Source organism: Sabethes cyaneus, chromosome 3 (assembly GCF_943734655.1).
Source record: "Sabethes cyaneus chromosome 3, idSabCyanKW18_F2, whole genome shotgun sequence".
Lineage (NCBI taxonomy): Eukaryota > Metazoa > Arthropoda > Insecta > Diptera > Culicidae > Sabethes > Sabethes cyaneus.
The window spans coordinates 161425961-161447654 of NC_071355.1; the positions used below are offsets into that span (position 1 = coordinate 161425961).

The following is a 21694-nucleotide window of genomic DNA, read 5'->3' on the forward strand; positions in this document are numbered from 1 at the left end:
AACTCCGCCAGGACGAACTCGATGCTCCTGCAATGAAAGTCAAAAGATTGTGCACACTTGTGCTCAATATCCGCTATTATCGCTCGTGGAAAGCTGGATTCAAAAGCGCGGAAAAACCAAGAGAAAATCCTTTTTATAAGCTCTTTGCAGCTCCGAAACCAGTCGCTAAAAAGCTCCCAGGTAATCAGATATAAATGTTTCGAACTAACAAATGTTTTTATTTCTAATAACAAAACCTTGGTCCAGACAAAAGTTGAATAAAATCAGCTTCAAAAGTGATTGTCTGTCAGTAATTATTATTTGCGAATTCACTAAAAATAGATATTACTTAGTTTAGAGTAGAAATAAAACAACGTGCAGAGAAAACAAACTCATATCACAGGGTGATGCAATTCGATCACGGTAGGTCTGACATCTGACAGCGGCTTTCGCAAAAAAGTTTTATAAACATAAACATGGTCGCATCTAGTTGCGAGAAATTAATTAAAACCGAAAATGTTTGAGTATTTGAGATAAATAATTTCATTTCTACCGGTGCAAAACTGGTAAGCATGGATTACAAACCGAACTTTATTTGCTTTGATCAGGTGTGTAGGATTTGCATGAAAAGTAGTGATGGTTTGCAGTCTATATTTGAACAGCCACAGGATATTCCCGAGTTGGTCCGATTATTATCGAAAGTAGAGGTAACTGTTCACTTTTTTTGTAAATAAACGCATTTGTGAATATTGTTTATTTGTTTGTAGGTTTTGGAGAGTGACAATTTGCCAAAACAGATTTGCCCGGAATGCATTGTGTATGCAGGCAATGTGATAGAGTTCAAGGAACGATGCATACAGTCCGATCGGACGCTACGAGAGTATATGTCCGAAGGATGTGACGATCGTAGGCAAAGTTTTTTGAAACAAGAACACTCTCTACTAGGGCTAAACGATGACGGAATGCCATTGGGACCGGAATTCATCAAATGTGAAATCGATGAATCGGCAAGCGATAAGTCAGATGGTGGAGGACATGATTTTGAGATTGCAGATGGCAACGATAGTGACAGTGAGGAAGACGACGATGAGGACGATGGCAACGGAGAGGATGATGAACAGGAAAAAATCGAGCGACGAATACGAAGACGGCGTACTCGAACTTCCATGTTGCAGGATTCGGATGATGAGCCTTTGAGTGCAAAAAAATCTAAAGCAGAAACCCATGAGTGTACAATGTGCGAGGAAAAGTTCACGAACAAATCGCACGTCAAGTTCCACGTGAAAAGTGATCATGCAGATGAAAAAACTCTACCCCAGGATCGGTGAGCATAGTCTAGAAGATAACTAATTGCTAGGAATTAATCAATTTTTTACAGGATACGACGGTGCTTCTATTGTCCGAAGGCATACTCCAACTACGAGTTGTTGAAGATTCACCTGAATTTTCACCCCAGGAATGAGTGGACCTGTCCGATGTGTGCTAAGGAGCTGAAGAAAAAAGGCAAATTCATTGATCATTTACGTATGCACGCAAATGAACGACATTATAAGTGCGAAATCTGTGAAAAGGACTTCACCTCTCACAAATATATTTCTAATCACATGAAAATGCACAAGAAGAAGGGGGAAATAGAAGTAGGTATTTTCACGTAAGATCGGATAAGATATTGAAATGATAATTTCACTTTAGGGTAAATCAAAATCAGATGATTCCAGTGAAAGTGAGTATGATCCCGGAGAGGACGATAAAAACGGCGAAGTGGATGATGAGGATGAAGAATCAGGCTTTTCTGATCGGGAAGAGAAAACAAGGGTAACTATTACTTAATGTGTTTTACTATTTCCAGAATGGATCTTATCTTTACTATGTTGTATTATTCTAGAATTCTTATCAACCAAACCCCGATGCACCGAAAGATTGCCCAGTATGTGGAGAATCATTTGAAAAGGTGATCCATGTTAAGTTTCATCTAGAGAGTGAGCACATCCCAGTAGACGAATCTACTACAAAGTGAGTACAAATTGAATGAAGTCTACCTATTTATCAATTGAAATTCATCCCTTTTTTTCTAGAGTTCATCACTGCGCTACATGCAAAAAGAATTACATGACATTCGAGCAGTTGACAAATCACATGAAACTACATCCAAATAAAATTTGGAGTTGTCCCGAATGCAAGAAACAGTTTCGTCGGTTAGATAAATACAAGGATCATCAAAAGATACACCAGAATGACCGAACTTTCCTGTGTGCTCACTGTGGAAAAGACTTTCCCACAACAAAATACATGAATCGGCATCTTCAAACACATATTAAAGAAAAGGTACGGAAAGTTGAAGAGGTCTGTATTATACTTACTACGCTCGGTTTGTAAAAGTTTATAAAATGAGCTTAATTTTAGGAATTCGAGTGCGAAGTATGCGGTAAAAAGATGAAATACAAGTCCAATTACACTAATCACATGAAAACTCACGGACCAGAACATTCTAAACAGATTAAAGCGGATCCAGACTCACCACCGAAAAAAATTTATCTGTGCAGTATATGTGGTAGAAATTGCGGTTCTTCCAGTAACCTAACGGTACATATGCGACGACATAATGGACAAGCAATATGCTCCTGTTCGGTGTGCGGCAAAGGTTATCCAAGAAAAGCTGATTTGGTCATGCACATGAGAAGACACACAGGTTAAATAGGTGCTGTCGGCATTTGTGCCACCTTAAAATAATATACGTAACTTTCAGGTGAGAAACCGTACGAATGTCCTACTTGTGGACGTGGATTTGCGAGAAGAGATAAGCTTAGAATCCACATCCGAACACACACCGGAGAGAAGCCTTACGCGTGTCCTTGTGGGCGCGCCTACGCTCAGGTATGTTCGAACACTTGCTTGGTCTTTTACTTTCAGGTTGAATAAACAATCAATAATATCGTTGTCCATTATATTTAGAAAAATGATCTCAAAACTCATCAAAAGCGCAATACATGTGGTCAAAACTTTGACATCACGAAGCTTATGGCACCCTATCAGCCATCTATATGCGTTCGACCTCAAGTCCCTCCACAACCAATTCCCCAAAGGGAACTTCCACCACCTTCGGTGCCGGTCACCACGAGTGCTGTAACTGCCGTTCCTTCTAGCTCTCAAGCGTACAATAACACAAACTCCGCGTACACGATTGCTCAACCGACAATCGGCGGAGGTATTGGACAAAGCATTACTCCATCTCCTCATCACGATCTAGGCGGAATGTCCGATTCTGTTCCAAACAGTCCGGTCGATCTAATGACCCATCGGCATCAGTTTGGAGTTTTCTCGAACGCCATGGGAGTTCCGGTGTTTCCCAACTCGTACCAACAGTCTAAGGTAGACATGTGCAATCAGTGAGCGTACTTTAGCGTTAAGATCGTGCTGCGTTTTGATGGCAATTCGGTTTTCGTAATAAATATTTTTTAAATAAGCGGCAAAGTCTGATATTTTTAGTGTTAAGCATTCTGTTCGATGACAACCGCTTTGAATCAATATGCATGCTGACTAAAAGAAATTATTCCTTTATTTTAGGACAGTTAAAGTTATGTTGATTAAATTCTAGCTACCGTCGCAAAACCATGTTTTAACATCTGCCAGAGCTCGTTTCGTTAGACAGAATCGTACGCCGACTTAAAGTCCTCAAACTGAACTGCTGAAACTTGTCTAGTAACTGACGCAGGGTAAACAACTGATCCATCGTGGAGCGACCCTCACGAAAATCAGCTTGGTAATCGTCGACGAAGGACTCTGCTAACAGTCTCAGTCTACAGAACAGGATTCGGAAGGCAAAATTGAGCAATGTAATGCCTCGATAGTTTTTACACTCGAGTCTATGTTCTTTTTTGAAAATTGGGGTTTTTTAGATGTTTAGGGCAACCGGGATACCGCTCTTTCCAGCAACCTTACCATTTTTCAGCTCACTGACTACCTTCTTCACCTCCTCTTGTGATGGTGCTTCTATAGCTTGATCATCACTCACAATTCTTACCCGGTGCCTGCCTGTCAATCTCCTGGTCTAATATCTCTATACCTTTCCCTGCTCTAACATGTAGCCGCAGTGAGCATGCGACTCTTGGCCTGGTTCTTTCTTATTTGTCACTCTGGCATTCGGCATCAAATCAGCTGTCCCGCTGTCTTACACGCATCGTGGCTACAACCTCTCTCGTTCTCCGGAATTTGGGCACCGAACTTGTTAAATAGCAGCGATCTCCACTCCGGGTCGACGTAGTAAGCAAGCCAGCTCATGCCAGATCATGGAGAATTCAGACATTTCAATCGTTATCCATTAATCATTTCCTTATTCTTTACCTTACCCATGCCGATGGTTCCGTCCCGTATTTCCATTTTCGTTAGAGTTGTTTAATTATCCCGACATGCAGACCAGGACATTTGTCAACATGCTACATCGATATCAAAAAGATGTAAATCTTTTCATAGCACAAACCACGCAGCAGACGTTAGTAGGTGCCAGATATCGCAAAACTAGATAAGCTTGGAATCGGAGGCTCGTTGCTACGATGGTTTAATTCATTCCCCGATCGCGACCTAGAAGTAAGCATCAACGGTTTTATCTCCTTTATCACTACCCAACAAACATTTTATTTGATGAGCAGTTTATTCAACCATTATACAGCTAATATCCAGTAAACAAGCGCTTTTTTTCCATGTGTGGACTCATTACTGCGACCAGTATAGTTGATCTATTGTAATATCGCCCGAGTGTTTGCTGTATGACCTGCACTGCATTTCTTTTTGCTATAATCGCTATTGAGTGAGCGATATGCTTATTAAATTTTATGCGTGCTTGCGTGTATTGGGGTTTACCTTTCCTTCAAAGCTTACTCTACTTTACCCACTTATTCCTCGCTGCCAGCACTATCCCATATTATAGCCGTCCCTGGTGAGGACTCATTCGTACCTCTGACCAGTACACTTAACTATAGGAGGGACATTTGCACTGTCAAGAGGCTTCAGAGGGTAAATATAGAATTCAGCACGAAGGAAGGGTAAATGGAGGGGCCTGAGAATAAACCCATGCTAAAGTCACTTGACATCGAATGGCTTGATTCTACTAAGATTCGAACCCACGACCACTCGCTTGTCAAAGCAGACTCGGTAACCTTGCAGCTACGGAGCCCCCCAAACAAGCGCTTGATAAGCAGTTGTTCAACAAAAATGTTTGTTGGGTACTTACTCTGGAATTCCACAAGGTAGCCATCTTGTATCTTGGGTCTTCCTCGCCTACTTCAACGATGTCAATTTCCTGCTTAAAACTCCGCGACTCTCTTTTGCCGACGATCTTAAGCTATATGTCAAAGTTGATAGTTCGTCCGATGCAACGTTTCTGCAGGGAAGCTATCGATTTTTGCGAAATGGTGCACAGGTAACCATATGCCGCTGACCGGCGACAAATGGGAAATAATTATATACATTCTCCAGGAAATTAAACCCTCTCGTCTTCGGCTACATGCTGTCACACGTGCCTTTGCACCGCAAAAACTGTGTCAAGGACTTGGTAATACTGCTCAACTCTAAACTTGATTTCAAACAGCACATCGCATTTATTGTCTAGAAGGCCTGCAGGAGCCTGGGACTTATCATGCGGATCGCCAAAAACTTCTGCGGTATTTATTGTCTCAAAGCTCTTGTCTTGTCTTGTCTACTGCGCTCTTGTCCGAAAGAAGAAGACTAAGAGAGTTGCTATTAAAATAATAATTTTATCATCAGACAATAAATTTCTAATCCTTAAAAAACAAGTTTCAAAAAATATTTTAAAGATGCAGTAAATTCGTCAGTCGCAGCTGCAGCAGAAAATGTTCATCCATTTGCGTGAAGTGAACGACGGCAAATCTGGCATCCCGGTCAGTGTTTGTTCACATCTTTCAACGTCAGGCTTGCCACATATCAAGTTATTTTCAGACAGAGAGTTTTGGAAATTTTCCTTCTTTAATATTGGAATTAGTGCATTGATCGTTAATAAAAACTAATTTTATCGTTTATTATTGCCTATTTCAGTCATATCTGATTAAAATATTAAAAAATATATTATATGTGATTTCAGAAGGTGAGCCATACATTTTGAAAACTAATTAATGTCGACTATTGACTAATTGTAGATATTAGAATAGATTTAGCTCCGCATGGAAGAATTTAACCGGACTGCGATTATACGACAAGCCAATACAGAAATATTACACTTTTATAAACAACAATAAGGAAATCGGAACACCTTCAATTGCAAAGGATGGTAAATATAAATTTTGCAATATTTAGTGAATTTTGGAAGTAAAAAAAAGTTTTTTTAATTTGTAGGAACGAAATTAAGGGCGAATAAAATGGGCTATTAATGAAATGTGTGGTTTTGTCGGTCTTGTTGACTTTTTTTTTGAAACGCAGACACACTGATTCAATAATTCGACGTCTTCAAACAATATTAATTAAGTGCATCTGCTTGAAATTATCTACTTAAAGAGAAAATCTCGTAATGGACGCAGGATCTGAAGATATTTCAAATCAAGATTTATGCAGAATTTGTACGAAAAAAGCTACCCGTCTGCTACCAATATTTGACCAAACACAAAACATTCCGGACTTGGTTTGGTTACTCGCAAAAGTAAAGGTAAGTGTATTTCCAGCATTTCCATACATATTATGAAAATGATTGTTATCATTGGTTAAACTTACATTAATGTAAACTTCAAGCCACCAAAGGCGTCTAATTTAACGAAACATAATTTTTTTCAGATTGATAATAGTGATAAACTACCACAGAAAATTTGTTTGGAATGTATGACTTTCGCTGAACACGCATTCGAGTTCAAGCAACGTTGTTTGAACTCCGATCGAAATTGGGAAAATTATGTGCAAAAGCAAAGGAATAAAGATCAGAGATCAGTTGTCGCTAAATTTGAGATTTGCATGCTTGAAGAACCGGAAGTCGATTCTTCAACTCCTGAAATCAAAATTAAAGATGAACCTCTTGGTATACCATCCGAAAATGACGTAAATGAGTTAAACCAAGACAACGAAATTACCAAAAATGACGACAATAAACCCGTACAAAAACGGAAAGGTTCAGCGTTTGATAAAAAAGATAGATTCGCTCGAGAGGTGCAATGCACAAAATGCAATGAAATGTTTGCCAACCAATCATTTCTTAGATTACACATTAACAGCGATCACGCCGATGAGGATACTCCCAACGAGAAAAAGTATACGCCTGTGCGCAATACACTCACTACACGTTCTAACCGAATCTTTTTCAGATTACGAAAATGTTTCTTTTGTCCAAAAGAATACTCAACCTTCGAATATCTAGGAATCCATTTAGGTTTCCATAAACGGAAAATATGGGGTTGCGTTTTATGCGGCAGAGGAATCGAGAAAAAATGTTTATTCATTGATCACTTGCGAATGCATGCAAACGAACGACATTACAAATGTGACACTTGTTCGCGTGCATTTACCTCACAGTCACAACTTACGGCGCACAGAAAAACGCATATTGCAAATGAAGTGAAGAACGTGAGCATTTTTTCCTATTATTACCAAATATATATGATATACTATTTTGATACTATTTTATTTTTAAGAATGGGACACACGACGAAAGTGAATATATTGGTGTCGACGCTTTGACTCGCGATGAGAATACTTCAGATAGGCCGATTGCAACTGAGGCATGCTTGTGAAGATAAACCTAGAAATGATAAAAAATAACATTCTCAAATTATTCCAGAATTTGGATGGCAAGCCAGCTACCTGTTCGATCTGTAAAGAATCATTTTTATACTATAAAAAACTCCACTTTCACCTTAAAAGTGAGCACGTCCCTATAGATGACTCGTTACCCAGGTTAATATAAAAAAGAGATGGCCGAGCTCCCGATTTCTAAGTTACTGAAAACAATCTAAAGAATATTATTGTTTATTTTTCAGAATTCACCAGTGTGTTACATGTAACAGAGCATTTATGACCTTGGAGCATTTAGTATATCACATGAAGTTTCATAAAGAAAAATCCTGGAGCTGCCCGTCATGTAACAAACAGTTTAGGCATTTGTACTGGTATAAAATCCATCAATTAAAACACCAGAACGATCCAAACGTCCCCTGCCCATACTGTGGCAAATTCTTTCTGCATAAAAGTAATGTGAATATTCACATTAAACGTCACCATATGAAGCAGCAGGAGGAAGCTCCTAAAGAGGTGATTATTTATTGTCCCTTTTTTTCAAAGAAAACTTAATTTAATTGCTACTATTTTGTTAGGAATATGTTTGTGAAATCTGTGGTGTGAGAATAAAACGAAAGGCTTCTTATGGCAACCATATGAATACTCATGGTGTAAAAAAACTACAGAAATTATCAAAAACTACAAATTCTGCCGACAAAGGAAGATTCACATGCACTCTCTGTGGCAGGCAACATCGATCGTTGGTTAACCTAGAGATACATATGCGTCGACACAACGGAGTATCGATTTGCTCCTGTTTGGTATGCGGCAAAGGATTTCCCCGTAAACACGATTTGACTGTGCACATGAGGAATCATACTGGTATCAATACGAATCAAATTTCAATAGTGCTTATATGTTTTAAACTTATATTATTTCCCTGTAGGCGACAAACCCTTCCAATGTCCTACGTGCAATATGAAATTTGTCACCAGTCCAAAACTACGAATTCACATGCGAGTACATACCGGAGAAAAACCGTATGCTTGTCCTTGTGGTCGCGCTTACTCTCAGGTAAATACTTAGTTTCATTGAACTTCTTTCTGTATGCTAAAACCTGTATCCAGAAACAGGATCTGAAAGCGCACAAGAAACGAAATACATGCGGCCAAAATTTCGACCTAAATGAGTTGAACGCCAATTCGCAGTGGTCAATCCTTATTCAGCCAACGCAGCGAAAGAACGACAGCGCAGGTTTCACAAAGCAGCAGGTAACATAGGTAAACGTTTGCGTGTATTGATAAAATAAATGTTTATTACCACGCTAGATTCCAACTGATTAAGATGACTATGTCGGTTGTTTGTTGAAGTATGCTCACTCAACTTAGTAGATCAGAGCCCGGGAGGAAGTTCTCTGCAAGCAGGGCGTTTTCGCCGTTGTCTTTTATGTGTAGGTACTCAATCTGATCGTCTCAAACCCACAAAGAACAACCTGTCAAGTTTTGTACAGCTTAAACTCGTGTTGCGATGCCCTCGAGTCAATCGTCTTTCGAGGTGAAAAGTAAATCGAACTTACCATCGCCATCTACGGTAACACGTTGCTGGATGCTGATGTTTTCATGATGAAGTCTCTTCAACTTCCTCTTTTAGTGAGATGTAGGTATACTGCTCCAATGCAAGGTTTCGCTCTATGATATCAACATCGCCAGCAAAGCTAGAAAGATTCATCCTTGAGTAAATCGTACCGCTCATGTCGAAGTCCGTTCTCCGTATCCCACCCTTGAGCGCAATGTTGAACAGAAAACGCGAAAGTCCATCAGCTTTTCGCAATTCTGCGTTTCCTAGACGGACTCGAGAGTATTCTGATGATTCACGTATAACACATTCTAACGTTCACATTCTAACCGTCTCTGTCCCAAGGATATTTTGGTGGTTTACAATTCTTGTTCACCTGAAAAAACTTTTAATGAGCGATTCGTCAAGCACAAGTGTACGGCTTGTAAAGCTATGTTTTTACTACGTTCTGAAATCGAAAAATCCGTAATTAGATGCCTTAAACATTTGATATGCTGAATTTAGTATCGGAAGTCATGGATCATCTGTGGTACTATGAGACAGAGAGGGTTAATAATTGTGTGGAAGATTTGTTCCTCATGATTCTCACGATCTACCAGAGCTATGCTCCCGATAGCTATGTTTCACCAATCTTCGACTAGATCTCGTGGAGGTATGGGTCTGGTATCCAGTCATTTGAGAATCGGTACCGGTAAACCTTTAATCGCAGTTCGCTGAATTTCATGGCTGGTTAAAGAGAGCTGCCCCTAGTGGCACCTCAGAAGATCTGTTGCAAAGATGAAAATATGCAGATATGCGAAGTATCTGTGGCAGCAAAGCAGTTTTACTCTAGTACCTTGGGAACGATGTGAAGTAGTGGATAAATTTATATACCTTGGTACACTCGTGACATATGACAATGATGTAAGCTGTGAAATAAATAAATCGACGTATTGCAACTGCGAATCGAACTTTCTACGAATTCTGTAACCAGCTGAAGTCCCGTAGTTTCCAAATTCAAACAAAACTGGCATGACCCTTGGACTTAGTGTCTTAGGAAGCTTAGGAAGCTGATTGATAAGTACTTTGGGGGTTACAGGGTAAAATTCTGCATTCTATACTTGGTGGTAAAATGGAAAATTTTGTAAACATCATTGCTGATCGATCAAGAATACAAAAAGAGTTGGCTTTTTAAATAGTTTATTCTTCGTCTTATCATTTTGCATTATGCAAAAGTTTACTGTTTATGGTTGAGTTTACTTTTTTGCAGTTTTATCAATGGTTAGCCACTGTAACATACCTGAAACATTGAACAACAATATGTGAGTTTCTACACCAATTTTCAATCGATGTATTTTTTCTTTTGGTTTAGCGGCAAATTGTCTGTATGCTATTTAATAATGTATGATTGCAAACTCTTCATTCGTTTAAAATAATTACAATTTGCGTAAGTCTTGATTTCTTCTATGAAGTTTAATACCGCAGGATGCTCAAGCTGAATCTAGATAGCACTTTGGATCATGACCTATGCTTCTAGTGTAGGTATATGCATTTTTGCTTCGATCGTCAATACAGAGTTTCACTTGGTTACCGGTGCATAATCCAACTATTCTAAATTGTGAGTTGTAATGCTATCAGATTACGAATTGGCACATGTCTATATCAACATAGCATGTTCAGGGTGCGTAATCTGTACGGTTTGTGCATCTTTTTTCGCGGGTTTGGAATGTATAAAGCTTTTACGATTGACACTTCACTAAATGCTAGATCTAATCGTCTAACGACTACCAAATAGTACTTTAAATGATAAATTTCAAAAATATTGCACAATTCTAGAGCTATATACAATTTTTCTAACGTTCATTTTATGTTCTACCATGGTCGCCACATGCTGTCATCGCTGGAACCATCGTTATGGTGCTCGTGTGAAGTTCCCTCATTTGAGGAAATATTTTCATATGAGCTCCCTGCTGCAGCCGCAGCATCCAAATCATCTCCGGGTTTCTCCTCTGTACAATCACGCGACGATGATGCAACAGGACTAGATGGGTTTAGCTCTCTCTTGACACTGTGATTAGAGGAGTCATTTTCTGGTTCATCGACTTCGGTCGTCAAAGTGGGTTTCTCATCAATCGGTTCATCGACTTCCATTTTGCTAACAACTTGTGGAGATGGAGCTTTCGGAGCTGCTCTTGCCATTAGTGCGCGAACATCTTCCAACGTCATCTTGCTAATGGAATCCGGAATTCCGAGTGATTTTTTGTACAATTCCCAATAATTTTCGTCGACATTTTCTGGCAGACTGTGCAGATTAGCAAGGATATCAGCAGTCATTTTTTCATGCAATGCCGATTGCCGTCTATTCTGTTCGATTAGTGTCTCGAAATCTGTGGCAGGGTGCGAGCTCGGGTGCTCCAGGACAGGTTGAGTATTCAATCCAAGTGCCGTCGCTAGTTGAATATAGTGGTCTGGTATCAATAGAGCCATTTGGGTGTCGTTCATTCGTACTTGTGGTGGATACGACAAAGCAGAAATATGCTCGGAATGCTGTGGATGAATCCAATAGTTTAAATCTGTTTGAACTAAATTTATTATAACTAAACTAACTTACATTGGAAACTTCTTTATCTGATTCGATATGGCCAGCAGAAGGAGTTGGTGATGGCATGGCCGGTGAACTTGCCGTAAATCCGTTTGGAATAGCTCCGGGCTCTTGCTTAATCGCCAGTGAATCCATTCTACAGTTCTTCAAGTTCGATACATCGATCAACTTTTGCTGCTGAGACAGGATCATTTTGTTCAGCGAAACATGACTAGAAAATGGTGATATGTTGGAACTACTCCCAGGTTGCGCCGTCAATTCTGATCCATGCGCAACTTCCTCCAGATGGTGTGGAACTAATTGTTGAGGTGAGTGTAAACTTTTTGTTCGATGACTTCCGCGGTTGTTATTCTCATCTTGATGAAGCTGGAAACCCCACAAGAGTAACCGTCATAAAAACATTTTTCATTTTTAAATCTTATATTATACTTACTAGTTTCGGCGTTGCAGTTAGGAGAGCCAGATCAGAGGATGGGCTTCTGTAAGCAAACGGTGATCGGCCAATTTCACGATTTGTTTTACTAAAATCAAGTGGATTTGAGTCCTGGCCGCTGTAATCCATGATGTCTTTTGTCTTTTTTGCCCCGCCATGATTCTCGTAGATGTTTTCAATTTTTGGCGCTTCAACAGGTTTTCCATTCGGCAGAATGTTGGGACAAATTTCAGTGTCGATTTCTGCAATGCAATTATCCAGATGACGCAGCAAGCGAGCTTTCGATCCGGCATCTGTGAGTGTCGGAACGCTGGGCAGTGGTGGAGGTTCGGGGGTTGCCAAATACCTCGCCACTTCCCTGGCACAGTCCGTGTATCCTGCCCGGTACTTATCAACTGCCGGATTATCTAAATTTCGATGTCTTTGAAAATGCCGCACGGTAAGCTCCAGGATATCGGCCTTTTCCAGCTTTGAGTGTTTTGTTTGTCCGTCTCCCGATTTGGTTTTGACAGTTGATTCCAAAATCAAAGCTTTCAGAATAGCAAGACTCTGATTGATGCGTGCACGTCTTCGCTTCTCCATGAGTGGTTTATTCGTTCGTTTCAGTGGATCCTGAGATGTAATGAGACCAGTCGCTGTACTGCCGTTCTGTAGATGGGCGTCTAGTTTTGAAGTTAATGCTGTTGCGCTCAATTCTGGTGGATAGAAATTATTGTATTTTAACAAGATTGTGATTGAAGATGAAGGCTCATAACTTACCACTTCCGTGTTTGTGTCCCTTATAGTCTTTATCCTTTTTTGCCGTCATTGTACGTTCAATGATGATAAGAAGGAAAAGAAAAGTCTAATCTGTTTGAAAAACGCCAGCGTGCACGCTTTCAAAAACATTCATCTGGTTTCTTCCAGTTGGTGCCAGTATCAGTTTATTAGACAGTTTTGTTTCTTCTGCGTGCTGTAAGAAATAATAAAAATAAAAATATTTTTTTTACATTTTTTTTGCACTGAGGGATAAGATTTATCATTTGAAGTCATTAATTAATGTAAAAAACAGTTTCGTATTTATTAAGAATGTATCCGTGCGCCTCTTCTTAAATGGTTTATCAGAAAAAATAAATAGTTTAGGATAAAGCAACTAAATTGTTTCTTACTGTTATTGTTTTATTGTTAGCGTTTGCCAGTGTCCAGTTACCAGTTACCAGTGTCAAACAACCTCAATATAGTTCTCTATGGGCCGACTCATGTTTTAGGCAATAGAACCAGCGAGTGTGGTTTTGTCAAATCATGTTTTATTTCGCATTGGCAGAATTCCGAATACAGAATATATTTTCGCAGCTTTGCAATGCTGCAATGCTATGCAATTCTAAATGACGGGCAGGCTGCTGATGTTCGATGAAACAGAGCTAGTAAGGGTCGCTTTGTCTTTGTTGTCGCTCACCGGATAGCCGTTTCCGTCCATAATTTTCCAAGCTCTTGTCGGTTTACATTATCATATGCGGCTTTAATATAAATAAATAGCAGGTGATGCGTGGGGACTCGGAATTCGCGGCACATTTGGAGGTTCTGTTGCAGGGAAAAGCATTTTGCAGGTGGCATTCAGGATACCTGATCAAATGAAAATAACAAATTTATAACAGGATGAATTCTAAATAATAAGTTTTTATAACAAAATCTCCTTTGTGTTTTGTTATAAAGTTGGAGTCGCTAGTAGTTAAGATAACAAAAATTGTAACAAAATCCGCTCTAGGCATATCACAATTATATCAAATTATGATATAATTTGATCAAGTTTATTTCAAGATGAGTTACAAAAACCAGTATTCTGCTCTGCTTTATAACCATAATGTAACAAACTGTGTTATAAGTAGCAAAACGAGATAGATTCTTTGTAAAACATTTCCTGTGGCGTAAGTTTTGCTATCACATTTATAACACACTCCAATGTAGCCAATGTAGCTCGAAAGTGCCCTCCCTTCCTATCAGCATACGACCTTGGTTTCCACTGGTGCACTGGTTCCACTGCACTCCAACCAGGTTGCTCGTATCTCGGCTAGTACCACGAGAAGGTAAAGATAAATGTTGCTGGATAAGAAGCAATGGACCACTGTAGGGCCTATTTTATGCCCAGTGCGCAAGGCACCGATGGTCCGAGTCAGGTTGGGTAGCTGACCCGCTATGGTCACATAAGCTTTGAACCACCATCTTGAAATCGATAGATGTATCATGCCGCTTCGCCTTAAATGCTGAGGTCGACCGCATTTTATCCAGCGAGTTAGGGTTTGATGTAGAGCTCGTGGACTTTGAGCGCTAGGTATAACCCCGGGAGATTCTGCAGATTTAACATTGTTCAGTTTAGAGCTTCTTGGTCCTAAGTTATCAAACATCGCCCGGTTGAGCAGTAGTTTTGGCTTTCAGAAGGGAAATAATTGGTAACTCACTTGGAGACACAACGAGAGATTCAGAAAACTTCACCCCCTTCCTAAGCTATTGATGTTCTGGCGCAACCATTGGTGTAAGGATACGGCATCCTGCATGAGTATCCTGAATCTTCTACCTGTTAGTCCAGTTGCGGAAATGAACAATGATTGTATGGAACCTAGAACCAACTACGACATCCCAAACACGGTGAATGAACCCTCGCGTTCAGTATGGTAGGAGCGGGGATCGTTCGCAGTGGTTCAATCAAGTTCTATACCGACAGATCAAAAATAGGTATTGGAACAGGTGCTGGAGTATACAGCTTTCCAGGCAGAGAGAGTTGCTATAATAGAATGCACAAGCGTCTGTCTTAAAAGAATTACAGACTTGCACATATCTACATTTTCTCTGATAGCCAAGCAGCACTTAACCCTTAAAGCTTTAAGGTGGTCCTCAATAATAGTCTAGGACTGTATTTACTTACTTACTTATGTGTCCATGTCCACCGGTCCGGCAGAACAAAGGGATGAAATTAGAGATCTCCACTGCTGACACCATAGCTTTTACCTGTCGCCAGGGCAGGTTCTCGTCTACAGCCCGGATGTCGTTGGCTAAGCTGCGTCGTCTGGGTCTGCCTCTTCTACGCCTTCCTTGTGTTATCCAGTCGAGTGCTTCTCTGCAGACCTCGTTCGCTCCTTACCTCAAGGTGTGTACGATCCACCTCCACCTACGTTCACGAATTTCTGTGACCATTGGCCGTTGATGACACCGACGATGGAGTTCCTCATTGGACATCCAGTTGTCAGGCCACCATGCACGAATGATATATCACAGGCACCGGTTAATGAATACTTGCAGTTTTTGCGTTGTCTCCGCTGAGACGCACCACGTTTCGCAGGCATACAGCAGTACGGATTTAACGTTTGAATTAAAGATTCGGGTTTTCGTACGTAGAGTGATCTGGTTTGAGCTTCAAATGTTTCGCAGACCTGCAAAGGCACCCCTGGTCGTCCTGATCCGAGTGGCTATATCAGTCTTGGTACAACCATCGGGCGTTGTCTGGCTACCAAGATATTGAAAGACGTATACCTGCTCAACTTGTTGTCCCGCTACTGTGAAGTTGGGGGAATTGTCAGTGTTCACTACCATAGACTTAGTTTTCGCTACATTGATTGTGAGACCTGCTGCCTGGGAGCTCTCGGAGATGTCATCTAACTTGCTCTGCATATCGTTTCGGCGTTGTGCGAGCAAGACAATGTCGTCGGCTAGGTCGAGGTCATTTAGCTGCTCCATCGTTAGAGGATTCCAAGGCAATCCTCGATTTGGTCTACTGTCAATTGCTCCAACTAATATCTCATCCATAACGATAAGAAACAGAAACGGTGATAAAATGCAGCCCTGTCTCACGCCAGCAGTAACCCTTATGGGGTCGGACAAGACGCCGTCGTGCAAATCCGCCGTCGTGATCTTCTCCTGGATCCGGCTGAGGATTACCTTACAGAGTACTTTGAGAGTAATACAGAGCAACGTGATGCCACGCCAGTTACCGCATTCAGTTAAGTCTCCTTTCTTAGAGATTTTGACCAATATGCCCTGCATGCAGTCCACCGGAAAAGTTGCGGTTTCCCATATATTGCTGAAAAGCTGATGCATCATCTGGGCTGACAAAGATGGGTCAGCTTCGAGCATTTCGGCTGAAATACAGTCTATCCCTGGCGCTCTTTTGGATTTCATACTCTTGATGGCTGCTACAATTTCATCTAGCGATGGCGCCTCCGAGTTGACGCGATTAATTCGACGAACTGTAGGCGTCATACGCTGCTGGTTTTGTTGGTCTCTGACATTTGAAACTCGGAAGAGTTGTTCAAAATGTTCAGTCCATCGCTTAAGCTGTTCTGTACGGTCAGGCAGTAGCTGACCAGCTCTGTCCTTTAGCGGCATCTTTGTATTCATCCTGACACTACTAAGGTGGCGAGAAATATCGTACAACAAACAGATATCACCATTGGCGGCGGCGGCTTCTCCGTGTTCGGCTAGGGAGTTAGTCCAGGCTCTCTTGTCCCGCCTACAAGCACGTTTAACAGCCCTCTCCAGTTCGGCGTATCGTTGACGGGCAGCTGTCTTAGCCGATTTGGACCATGCTCGCTCAATGCCGGCTTTCGCCTCTCTCCGCTCGTCGATCTTTCTCCAAGTTTAATCCGAAATCCACTCCCTCCGCCCGCTGCGCGCTTTGCCGAAGGTTTCATCACTGGTCGTGATGAAGGCGTTCTTGATGCCGGTCCATTGCTCTTCGACGGTTCCACCAGGTGGCAGCTCCGAGTCTTGAGTTTCAAGTTGTTCGACAAAGGCCCTTTTCACCTCAGGATTCTCTAATCGGCGGACGTCGTAGCGGCACCCAACTTTCTCCTCCTGTCGTTGGACACGTGCGACGCGCAGACGTATCTCAGCGATAACAAAATGATGGTCGGATGCAATATCAGCGTTGCGTTTGTTGCGTACATCAAGAAGGCTCCTTCGCCATTTCCGGCTGATGCAGATGTGGTCGATTTGGTTTTCTGTTCGGCCGTCGCGGGAAACCCACGTGACTTTATGTACTGGTCTATAAGGGAAGAGCGATCCACCAATGACCATGTTGTTATTACCACAGAATTCTGTAAACAGCTCCCCGTTTTCGCTCATCTCTCCTAGGCCATGGCGCTCAAGGTCCGCGTTGTTTGAGCCAATCTTCACGTTGAAGTCGCCCATGTGAATTTGCATGTCCCCCTTCGGGATTTTTTCAACCACGCTGTTCAGCTGGCTGTAAAAACTCTCTTTCTCCTGCAGGTCGGCAGCATCTGTTGGTGCGTAGCACTGGATTGTTGTAAGGCTCCTAACCCGTGTTCTGAATCTGGCAACGATTATTTGCTCATTTATCGGTTCTCACTTCATCAGGGCCGCATGTTCCCCTGGGCTCAGTAGGAATCCAACTCTTCTTTCTCGAGCAGCATTTTCGCCTCGCATGCCAGAGTAGAGCAAGACTTGTCCGGATGTTGTCCTGTGTTCGCCAGTACCCGGCTAGCGGACCTCGCTCAGCTTCAAGATTTCAAGCGTCAGGCGGCTAGCTTCCCTTGCAAGTTGAGCCAGCTTGCCCTGCTGGGCAAGGGTCAGTATATTCTATGTTCCGATTTGTGTTCGTGTTTTCATGCTAAAAATCGTTGCCAGAGAGAGTTCTTCTTACATTTTCATTAACTTTTTGTGTTCCGGTACAGTAGGCTGTTAACCTAAGGTCCTTATCCCGCTGATAGGGCTGCCATCTAAATGTGGGCGGGAGCCACTGTGCCCCCTTTTCTGGTAGCGTACGACAACCGAGGTTACGTACCACAGCCGACACCACGTGGAGGTAGGGATAAGAGTTAATGAACAGAGGTTATGGAATGCACATGTTCACCCTTTGCCAGCCAGGACTGCCCAAGCAACCAAAAGTTCCGATAAAAGTGGATTTTTTAGCTTAATCAGCTATCCAAATTATCATGAATAGAATTCTATTCAGCTTAATTTTTAAGCAGCTAACTGTACTTTCAAGTTTCAAGTAGGAATGCTAAGCAACTTTAAAACAGAACTAGAAAGTTCGCAAAAAGTTTGCTTAAGTCGCTGCATAGAATGCTGTTCAGCTCGAAAAAAACTTTGATAATCTCAAAATTAAAAGGTAATTTTCCACTTTTCCCTGTTTTTTCTTTAACTAAACCATTTGTTTTGGTTATTAAGGATAAGCTTAGATCGAAAACCTAGATCAGAAGAATAATGATTGTTTATTAATATTAATTTATTTTCATAACTTGCCTCGAGTTTCGAACTCGAGTACTCCTCTTGATAACCTAGACACATACCACTGCTCCATTGTTGAAATATGAGATCTGCATAAATTTCACTCGATGTACTGATTTCTCATTTACTGTAACATCAAGAACAGCCCCTGGTTTCTTTTTGAACTTGAAAGTCATGATCTGAACTTAAAGTTCAGAAATAGTACGCGCAAAACTTCATCCGAACGTGAAAGTTTTGGAATAGTACGCGTGAAACTTTATCCGAACGTGACAGTTCAGAAAAAGTACGCGCGAAACATGTTTCGAACTGGATGGTTCGAAAAAAAATACGCGCGAAGCTTTATGTGAACTTGGGTTTGATAGTACACCAGTTTGTTTTGAATGTTTCAGCAGCAGCAAGCGGTAATTTTTTCTGCAGCAACATTTTTCGCAAAATCTAGATTAGTAATTATATACAATGCTAACAATATTGATTGACGCAAAATTAATTACAGCTTAATTGATTACAGATATGCCGTTTGTCGCAGTCGAGACTATGAACGCAAGGGCCACAATGAGCTTTCGGCGGTGCCAGAAAAATGGATCCGAAGCTCCAAATCCGGAAGCATTATGCTGTGGCCCAATTCACAGCGAGTTCAAGATGTGAAAAAAATGCTTCGGGATGCCAACATCATCCCTAAAAAAGCATGGCTAAAATATAAATGTACAATCAAGTGGAATGGCATCCGGTCCTACCATGACGCGATGGGCTTATGTCCTCATCAGATGCGCGGCCAGCCAACAGTCAACGCAAGAAAAAGGTTAACCAGAATCCTGTGAGCTTTCAAAACATGCTGGTTCTGGATAGTGCAGGTTTGCCTTTACCTCCAGTAATTGCAAAGCTGGAACCACCAGTCGCTCCACTACGACCAACCTTCGCACCATTGCAGCCACAACCCATACCAATGCAACCACCACTCGCTTTACCGCAGGCTTAGTTTCAGTGTCTGCGTCGAAGTTTCGCTTCAATTTCAAACTTTCAAATCGCATGTTAAACTTTCAAGTCGCATATTTAACTTTCAAGTCGCACGTTGTATTCTCAATTCACATGATGAACTTTCAAGTTGCTACAAATATTAACGGTACTTTATTAGAAATCAAGTTCGGTTTGGAAATGCAGTATCATGTTGTTCAGCAAGAAAGTCCTGCGGAACTAAATTTGAACCAAATATGAACTTCCGAGTTCATTCCTTAAGTGAAATCCGAACTTTTGGTTGCTTGGGTGTATATGCTTATGGTAATTAAACCAAGTAAACTCGGTAAACTTGTATTGGGTTCCTGGTCATTGCTGTACAGCAATGAAGGAGAATGAATTGGCGGACAAACTAGCCAGATGTGGCTTTAACTCTCCATTCTTTGGTCCGGATCCATTCTGCGGAATCTCTGACTGTGTGCTGAAACAATCGGAAAGCCGACAAGTCATGGCCAATTGGATGTACCATCCATCGCTTAACCAATCAAAAAAAAATTATAACACCAAGTACTATTAGAGCCTAGGGAGGTCTACTTTGTGTCGCTGATCAGAGTGACTAGGTTTTAAATCAAGTCATTCCTGATTGGCAACCTTCACGCTTTAGCTTCCAGCCTATCACTTCCTCATAAGTGATAGGTAAGCTTGTTCAAATTAATTGATACAGTGGTAAAAGTATCCAACAGAAGAAGAAGAAGGCACGGCACCATTCTGGGTATCGCAGCACTTCATTTCTTCGGGTTCAGGTTTCTTCACATTTATAACCCGTTTCCTTCGATGAGTTTGTCATTGCACAAAAAGTACCTAAAATGTATAGAAACAATTGAGTGTTTCGTATTTGCATGGCAAGAATCAACTGACGCTTACTATCTCAAGTTCTGGAAGAAAAAGTAACCTTTGAAAATTATGAAAATCAGCTAATTGTATGTAATCTTTTGCTAATTAGTTATTTAATATCATGAATTCATAATTTCGGTTGTGGTCAGACTCTTGATTATCTTAGAAATACTACTACTGTCGAGAAAAATTCGACTGCAGATGTTCGTAACAGAAACAGTAAATGGAAATCACCTGGAAAAGCACTGATTCAGGAGTGGTAACTGACATCTGCATTTTAGCTCTTTGCGAATAAAAATTTAAATAAAAATGTCCGTCACGAAATTAGACTTTTACTTTTGCACTGAAGTCAAATACTGTTTGAAATATTACGCATTTTAATAAGTGCTTTCATCAAGTCTCTTCAAGGAACGGAAACCAATACTTTTTCACAGTACGTATTTTCATTATATTTCATCACTTAAACGCCCTCGTCATCATACTGTCAACAATTTACGATTTTCAACGTGTAGTGCGTAAAAATACCTAAACCGTAAACAAAATTTCACACTGCAGAATGCTCGCCCTCACAAAGCTCGCGATTTAGCAGGTGCTACAGCGGTCGGCGGAGAGACGCTGGTCCAATCTTCGAAATAGCATCTCTATTTATGCGATAACCGTGTGCGAAAACGGAGGCCGCATTTGTCCTTTCAATCGAGTGCTCAGAGCAAGTGGCAAAAGTTCGCTGTAAGGCGTGGGCGACGATACGGAAAAAAATGGGAGAAAGCACGCGAGCGTGGTACCTACCATGCATAAAAAATGAACCACCCTCGGTACAATGCCACCACCACACTCGGCACCATTGCTGCCGTCATCATCGCGCCATGCCCAGCCAGCACCAGGCAGCGACACGGCGTGCGCCCATTCGAGATCCGATTCGACCCGACCGGCTATATGATAGTATTAATAATAAGAACAGTAGCATGCGCGAACACTGGGTAGTCTGATGGTGAAAATGGTGAAAATACACAGTGCTGACACTTTTTGGGACTATTGCGTAACTTAAAGTGCTGCCCAAGCAGCAATTTTGGTTTTATTACATACTTAAGGCGGCTTCTATGGCTAAAATTGGTCAATAAAACCAGCATAAGAGTACAATAAAATTATATTATAGTACCTCGGGTGATCTTTGCTCGATGCAGATGAAAATGTTCTGTTATGCTTCACTGCAAGACTATTAGCGAGATAAAAAACTTTATTATAACAGCTTTGTATATTTCACTTCCTCTTTATCTTTACAGTTGACTTGTGTTTGTGTTTTATCATACATCAACAAAATAGGTTAAACAATACTATATTGTAAGCCGTCAGACTTT

At 41.1% G+C, this 21694-nt stretch overlaps 3 protein-coding genes across 3 annotated transcripts; 2 read left to right on the forward strand and 1 right to left on the reverse strand.

The window, feature by feature from the left end:
* Positions 1 to 462: 462 nt before the first annotated feature.
* On the forward strand, positions 463 to 3415 carry LOC128742734 (zinc finger protein 182-like). Its single transcript, XM_053839182.1, has 9 exons — positions 463 to 686; positions 747 to 1303; positions 1358 to 1616; positions 1672 to 1794; positions 1865 to 1992; positions 2055 to 2322; positions 2383 to 2668; positions 2726 to 2853; positions 2932 to 3415. The coding sequence occupies exons 1-9, from the start codon at positions 552 to 554 to the stop codon at positions 3367 to 3369; spliced, it is 2322 nt and encodes a 773-aa protein (XP_053695157.1). The 5' UTR covers positions 463 to 551; the 3' UTR covers positions 3370 to 3415.
* A 2590-nt stretch (positions 3416 to 6005) lies between these two features.
* On the forward strand, positions 6006 to 8975 carry LOC128743043 (zinc finger protein ZFP2-like). Its single transcript, XM_053839553.1, has 11 exons — positions 6006 to 6076; positions 6136 to 6259; positions 6325 to 6631; positions 6757 to 7223; positions 7278 to 7536; positions 7605 to 7691; positions 7751 to 7866; positions 7950 to 8220; positions 8283 to 8568; positions 8633 to 8760; positions 8814 to 8975. Exons 3-11 carry the CDS (start codon positions 6497 to 6499, stop codon positions 8964 to 8966), a joined length of 1902 nt encoding a protein of 633 aa, XP_053695528.1. The 5' UTR covers positions 6006 to 6076; positions 6136 to 6259; positions 6325 to 6496; the 3' UTR covers positions 8967 to 8975.
* A 2137-nt stretch (positions 8976 to 11112) lies between these two features.
* LOC128743659 (uncharacterized) lies at positions 11113 to 13083 on the reverse strand. The gene is made up of 4 exons (XM_053840277.1): positions 13035 to 13083; positions 12276 to 12970; positions 11852 to 12208; positions 11113 to 11787 (listed from the first exon to the last, which is right to left on the reverse strand). The coding sequence occupies exons 1-4, from the start codon at positions 13081 to 13083 to the stop codon at positions 11113 to 11115; spliced, it is 1776 nt and encodes a 591-aa protein (XP_053696252.1).
* Positions 13084 to 21694: the final 8611 nt, after the last annotated feature.

What these genes read in the sequence shown, in the direction of transcription:
- LOC128742734 (XM_053839182.1), top strand. Translation starts at nt 552, where the DNA reads ATGGATTACAAACCGAACTTTATTTGCTTTGATCAGGTGTGTAGGATT. An exon ending in AGAAGAAGGGGGAAATAGAA is followed by an intron (nt 1,617 to 1,671) that starts GTAGGTATTTTC and finishes ATTTCACTTTAG; the next exon opens with GGTAAATCAAAATCAGATGA. An exon ending in GTGGGCGCGCCTACGCTCAG is followed by an intron (nt 2,854 to 2,931) that starts GTATGTTCGAAC and finishes CATTATATTTAG; the next exon opens with AAAAATGATCTCAAAACTCA.
- LOC128743043 (XM_053839553.1), top strand. Translation starts at nt 6,497, where the DNA reads ATGGACGCAGGATCTGAAGATATTTCAAATCAAGATTTATGCAGAATT. An exon ending in GATACTCCCAACGAGAAAAA is followed by an intron (nt 7,224 to 7,277) that starts GTATACGCCTGT and finishes AATCTTTTTCAG; the next exon opens with ATTACGAAAATGTTTCTTTT. An exon ending in TTGCAAATGAAGTGAAGAAC is followed by an intron (nt 7,537 to 7,604) that starts GTGAGCATTTTT and finishes TTTATTTTTAAG; the next exon opens with AATGGGACACACGACGAAAG.
- LOC128743659 (XM_053840277.1), bottom strand. Translation starts at nt 13,083, where the DNA reads ATGACGGCAAAAAAGGATAAAGACTATAAGGGACACAAACACGGAAGT. An exon ending in GGGACACAAACACGGAAGTG is followed by an intron (nt 12,971 to 13,034) that starts GTAAGTTATGAG and finishes TCTATCCACCAG; the next exon opens with AATTGAGCGCAACAGCATTA. An exon ending in TAACTGCAACGCCGAAACTA is followed by an intron (nt 12,209 to 12,275) that starts GTAAGTATAATA and finishes TGGGGTTTCCAG; the next exon opens with CTTCATCAAGATGAGAATAA.